The 5,857-nt window shown below is 35.0% G+C and overlaps 1 protein-coding gene across 1 annotated transcript; it reads right to left on the bottom strand.

The window, feature by feature from the left end:
• Positions 1–274: 274 nt before the first annotated feature.
• Positions 275–964, bottom strand: LOC143539020 (uncharacterized). Its single transcript, XM_077032444.1, has one exon. It carries the CDS (start codon positions 962–964, stop codon positions 275–277), a length of 690 nt encoding a protein of 229 aa, XP_076888559.1.
• Between the last annotated feature and the right edge of the window lie 4,893 nt (positions 965–5,857).

The following is a 5,857-nucleotide window of genomic DNA, read 5'->3' as shown; positions in this document are numbered from 1 at the left end:
AGATCTTGAATGCTTTCTTGTTTCTTGGATGTTTTTAACACAAAATGAGTTGGATTTGTCTTGTAAATCTTGAACCCAAAAGATGTGTTGTGTTTTGAGTGTGTGTTTGGCAAATATGAAATGTGTGTAATATGAGATCTAGTGTTTTAGAAAAATTTAAGAAGCTTTTAAAGTCTAAGCCTATAGATCTTAGGCCCATAACTACCCCTAGTCCATATTTTATTTCTAAGTCTATCACTTACTTTATTATTATTATTACTATTATTATTATTATTTATTCAAGACGATTAACAAGAACACAAAATGAAAGTAAAATTCCTCTATTTATTATCATAAAAAGTCGCACGTTACAAAATCGAGGAACAAGGAATGAGAATGATAAAGATTGAAGAAATTCTTTGGTGAAACGAGAGACACTGAACAGTACACTCGCAACCACCGTACTGGATCTCCCAATATCAAAGGTAACATCCTCGTCTCCAACTCTAAGAGTGAGTCTGCCGATGCAGACATCAATGAGAGCTCTAGCAGTGGCTAGGAAGGGTCGACTTAGAATGAGTGGTACATTTTTATCCTCATCCATGTCCAAGATCACAAAGTCAACAGGAAACACAAATTTGTCGATTTTCACAAGCATATTCTCAACTATACCTCTCGGGTATTTCACCGAGCGGTCGGCAAGCTGAATGCTCATGCGAGTAGGCTTAGGCTCACCCAGGTCTAGCTTTGCAAAAACAGAATAAGGCATCAAGTTAATGCTAGAACCTAGGGCGGCTAAATCGTTACTAACCGAGAAACTACCGATCAAACATGGAATGGTAAAACTGCCCGGATCGGTCATTTTTTTGGGCAGTTTATTCTGAAGGACCGCTGAACACTCCTCATTCAAAGTCACACAAGAAAGCTCCTCTAACTTCTTTTTATTCGAGAGGACCTCTTTCAGAAACTTAGCATACTTAGGCATTTCTTTCAACGCATTGAGAAACGGAAGATTAATGTGAAGCTGCTTAAAAGTTCTAAGAATTTCCCGTACTGCTCTTCCATCTTCTGCTTCTTCAAACGGCCTGGGTATGGAATGGGAGGAACATAAGTCCTGACTGGCTCACTGGTTTGTGCGGTACTTTATGGGATTAACAAGATCAGGACCGGGTGTGGTGGACATGCATCACCCGAAAGAAACATGGAATGGAAAAAGACAAGACACGGAAAACCATCTAAAAATATAACTAAAATAAAATAAAACAAGATGAATAAAAATGAAACAGACTAAAATAACATTGAGCAAAAATATCAACAAGGCAAATCAGTTACTCGTATCGTTTTCAAAAGTAAAACACCGTGTCCCCGGCAACGGCGCCAAAAACTTGACGTGTGTGAATATATATATAAAAATGTAAATAAAAGTTTCACACAAATCGGGTTTTAAAAATGGTTTTCACCAACAACCAACCACACACGAAATACAAGTGTACCTATCGTTTGTAGCAAAGTATCGGTAAGAACCGAGTGTCAATCCATAGACACGGCTAACTTTTGATACTAAATCTTTGTAATTAATTAACCGAACAAACAATCTAATTGGGTTTTCAAACTAACATATAACAATAACAAAGCAAACAAACTATAACTAACAATCAATCCAAACAAGACTACTTAGACTATGCATCCACTTAAACTTAGTGACAAAAATGACAATAATAATGGCAAACATCATGTATTAATCATCAATATCAAATTCCAATCAAGGCAACCTAATACTAATAACACAACATCATGATGGGTGTTTTTCAAGATAATAACCATAGATTAGTAAGTTTATCAAAACTACCTAATCTCATAATTAAAGGAAAGCTAGCATGAACACAACAAACTAACCACCTAAAATCATGTAAAATAGACAAGTTCAAGAACACAAGTTAAACACATGAATCTTTTAAATTAGCAAAATATAAACTAAGGATTATGGCCTTAATCTCTAGCAAACATCAATCAACTCAAAGAATCATGTTATCACCATACAATTTTCCAATATCAAGTGATAGGTTTCATGCTTGTTAAAATTCATAACCAAGTTAATTTCCACTAGTCATTCCTAACTTAGTGATATGAACAAAGTATGCATGCACAAGTTAAGTTCATAAACAAATACTCAACACATAGTTTTCCAACATATTATGGCCAAGTATCTATCAAACTATCAAGACTAGGAATTAAAACAAGCATTCAACCATTAAACTCTATTCAAGAACATATCATAAACTTGAAGAACACCAACTTGCCAAAATCATGCATAGATAAAATATCACATAAGTAGAAGTTTCAACATAATCTAAGTAGTAAAAGTATTAGCCCATAAGGCTTGATACAACAAACAAAATCAAAGTAGTCTGACAAAGCATTGTTAGGAACAAGAAATTGCAAACTAAGATGAATGATGAATGCTACTTGCAAGGATGATCATACAAGATGGAAGTCTTGAATTCTCTCTAGCAAACACACAATAATTTTCCAGCAATTTTAGAGAATTCCCTTAAGGCTCCACACTTGAAATGAGGACAATGGAAGTGTATTTATGCATTCTGGATGTCTGGCACGGGCAGGTGCACGGGCACGCACGGCCGTGCACTAATGTGGAAAGTCAACCCATTGCTTTAGTTTGACCAAAAAGTCAGATTTCTCTGTTCGGGCACGGGCTGGCACGGGCTTGCACGGCCGTGCACGGGCTGGTTATTTTGAACTTTCTCAGCTGTAGAACATGCACTGGCACATTTCCAGGTTGGCACGGGCTGGCATGGGCGTGCAGGTCTGTCAGATTGCTTGTTTTTGTCCCCGAAACACCATCTTTTCTTGTTTTCTTTGTCGGGCGGGCGCCCGGACCTGTAAATTCACAAATAACTCACATAAGTACCTAAAATAATGAATTTGCATAGGGTTCGGGATAAATATGAAGATAATTCGATGTAATAAGATGTACACTTTGTGTTATATCATAACTATATAAATATTTTTGATTGACCTATCGATATCGATCAAAAATCTGGAAATGTTGCTCTCCTCGACCTTCCTTTGGGCTTGCTCTGCGTGCTGAATGAAATATATTTGTTTAGTCAAAGCTCATAATAACTGTATTGAATGACCAATCTTCCATTATAATAAACCAAAATACATGTTAAAACAAACTTTCCTTATACCAACCAAAATACATTTTAAAAGTAGTTCACAAATAACTTGATACACCCACAAGTAGACAAAACCCCTAAACATCAAACAAGGCTTGAGCTGTCTCCTTATTCATTCAATGGTTGGTTTGAATCTTTATATCTTTCGAAAGTAAGGTTTGCTCTTCAATCCATGGTCAAAAGGGTGATGTTGTTATTTTTAATATAAAAGAGGAGACTGTTTCAGAGTTAAAATTATATCTAACTTAGTAGAGCCTCAAACAACTCACCCATGTGCGATTAAAAATATAAAAGACTTGAATTCAATCAGAAGATAAAGGATAATTAAAAACATACTTGCGGGACCATGCTTCAAGTGTATGCAATAGACTTCAGTAAGCACAATATTGGTGTTCTCACTTTATAAAGTACCATGTTACCATTTGCCATGTGAGATGCTCAATTCAACTACACTTTCAGTGTAATCCAACAAACTTTTGTATTACATTTAGACCACAATTGTTGCACTTATATTTTTCATAACACTAAAATTTATAAAAAAAAAATTACCTTGATGTAAGGATGTAAAGAATCAATCTTAGAAAACTACACAAATTATTTATATAATTCTAATTATAATGTATAGATTTCAAGACATTTTTTTTTTAATAAAATTCACTTTGAAGAATTTCCAACACAAGAGATAGTTTGCCATGGCTACTATTGAGAGAGAAAAAAAATGTAAATTGTATATACATTTTATTCATATTTTTCACTTATGAGATAAACCATTAAAATGCTTCAATTAATAGTTGTAATTCTGATTATTTTGCTCAATTTCATACAAAATAGGATATCTGTCACATCTCGACTAGCATAATGTTTTATAAAACGGGAATGTAACAGACACATTTGGTATCAATCACATTGTTTATAAGAAAACATTACAAACTAATTTTGAATATATTACATTGATCTATCTTTGTTTACAAGCTAGATGTTACAACAAAATATATTCGTTAAACTATTCTATTCGTACTAATAACCTTGCGTCTATTCACATAGCATCGATCACATTCAGTAACAGATAGCACAACATCAAGGATTTTCCAACTTTGGTACCACACCTGAAAAACACGTTTAAAATGGGTCAACTACGAGTTGGTGAATTTCACGCGTTTCAAGAAAAACAAGTATGCGTAAGCACAAGTCATAGTTTGTATATACGCATGTAAGTATGTATGTACGCATATATGTGATGTAATTATGCTAAGCTATAGTGAAGCCTGGACTGTTTGTACGTGCTGCATGCCTCCATTTACCACGCGCAATCAACCACTGTGGCCGCCCTTCCGCCAACAATATGCCCCAAGTAGCCATGCCTAACACAACATAGCTGGTTCGTATAATTATGGACATGTGCAAACGGGATAAGGTCTCAGCAAACCGTACTGGCCCTGTCTGGGTTTGTCAAACCAATAGTACTATTCACAAGCCACCGGCTCAAAGTTAATCACTGTGTTAGTGAGGACTTTCATGTGTTAGCACTTAGATAATTCACATCATCATACGTTTTAGATATGTATATAGATATAATCAAACATGCTTTTCACCCCAAAAGTTTGTAAAACAATTGAGAAAGTGGGGTCATGAAACTCACGGTTTAATTGGGATTCAGTACAGCGTCGGCTCGTAGTTTGTTTGACTCGTATCACTAGTCCCTATAATGAATATTAATATTTTAATATTATTATAATCATTATAGTAAACCGGGTTGTATAGCTAGTCTGGGTATAGCTGTTATACCCAGAAAGTGTCAGTAGGCTTAGATTGTGATGTTGTTCAATGTCTAATATTTAAAACCGAACTTGGCTCAGTTTTCTCGTTTCGCTATGGGGGCTCGTTTCCGTTTATTCAGTTTGGTTTGGAGAAAAACATGTACAATTTACCCAAATTGTTCGGATTTCTCAAAACAAGTTCGTTTTTACTTAATTAATCCAAAAATATGGTTTTTGATCACCCTTGATGTTCTGATATTCCAACAGATTCGTTAATCACGAACTCATCGGTTTTTATTCGATTTGACCCCAAATTTCATATATGATCATATTATACAAAATTTGAGTTCCACACAAAATTTCATAATTTTTTAAGCATGTTAAGTATTTTTCCCAAATAAATGTCCCAATTTGATAATAAATTCGCCAAATATTCTCGAATGGTCGAAAAATGACCAAATTTGGACAGTGACTCAATCATATTATCTTTGTTGTCCCTGAAAAATTTTATAACCTAGCAACATGCACATCATAGCCTTAACCTAAACAACCCGTAATCGAGAAATTCGACATTGCCTTTGCGTTTTCGCTCGTTTTTGCTCTCCTAATCCAATTTCCAGGTTCTCGTGCTCCTATATAAGCTAAGTACAGGTCCTATATCACAAACCAAGCATGTTTCATCAATATGGCAGCCTTGGAACTTAGGGTTTCGGCTAGGGTATTAAACCAAACTTTTGAACCGTAAAAACGCCGTTTAAACCTTCTAATCCGTGTTTATGGCCAAAAAAACCATCAAACCGGGTTCCTAACCATGTGTATGATCAAAACTTGTTTTTGGAGCATTTTTAGGATTTTTGCATTGTTAGGAATGATTTTTAGCAATTATATGATATTAATCATACTTAAGCCATGTTAAAATGG

This window comes from Bidens hawaiensis, unplaced genomic scaffold (assembly GCF_021521415.1).
Source record: "Bidens hawaiensis isolate Kalapana, Puna unplaced genomic scaffold, B.hawaiensis_p1.1 tig00011791_1, whole genome shotgun sequence".
Classification (NCBI taxonomy): Eukaryota; Viridiplantae; Streptophyta; class Magnoliopsida; order Asterales; family Asteraceae; genus Bidens; species Bidens hawaiensis.
This window is presented reverse-complemented; position numbering and strand designations above follow the sequence as displayed.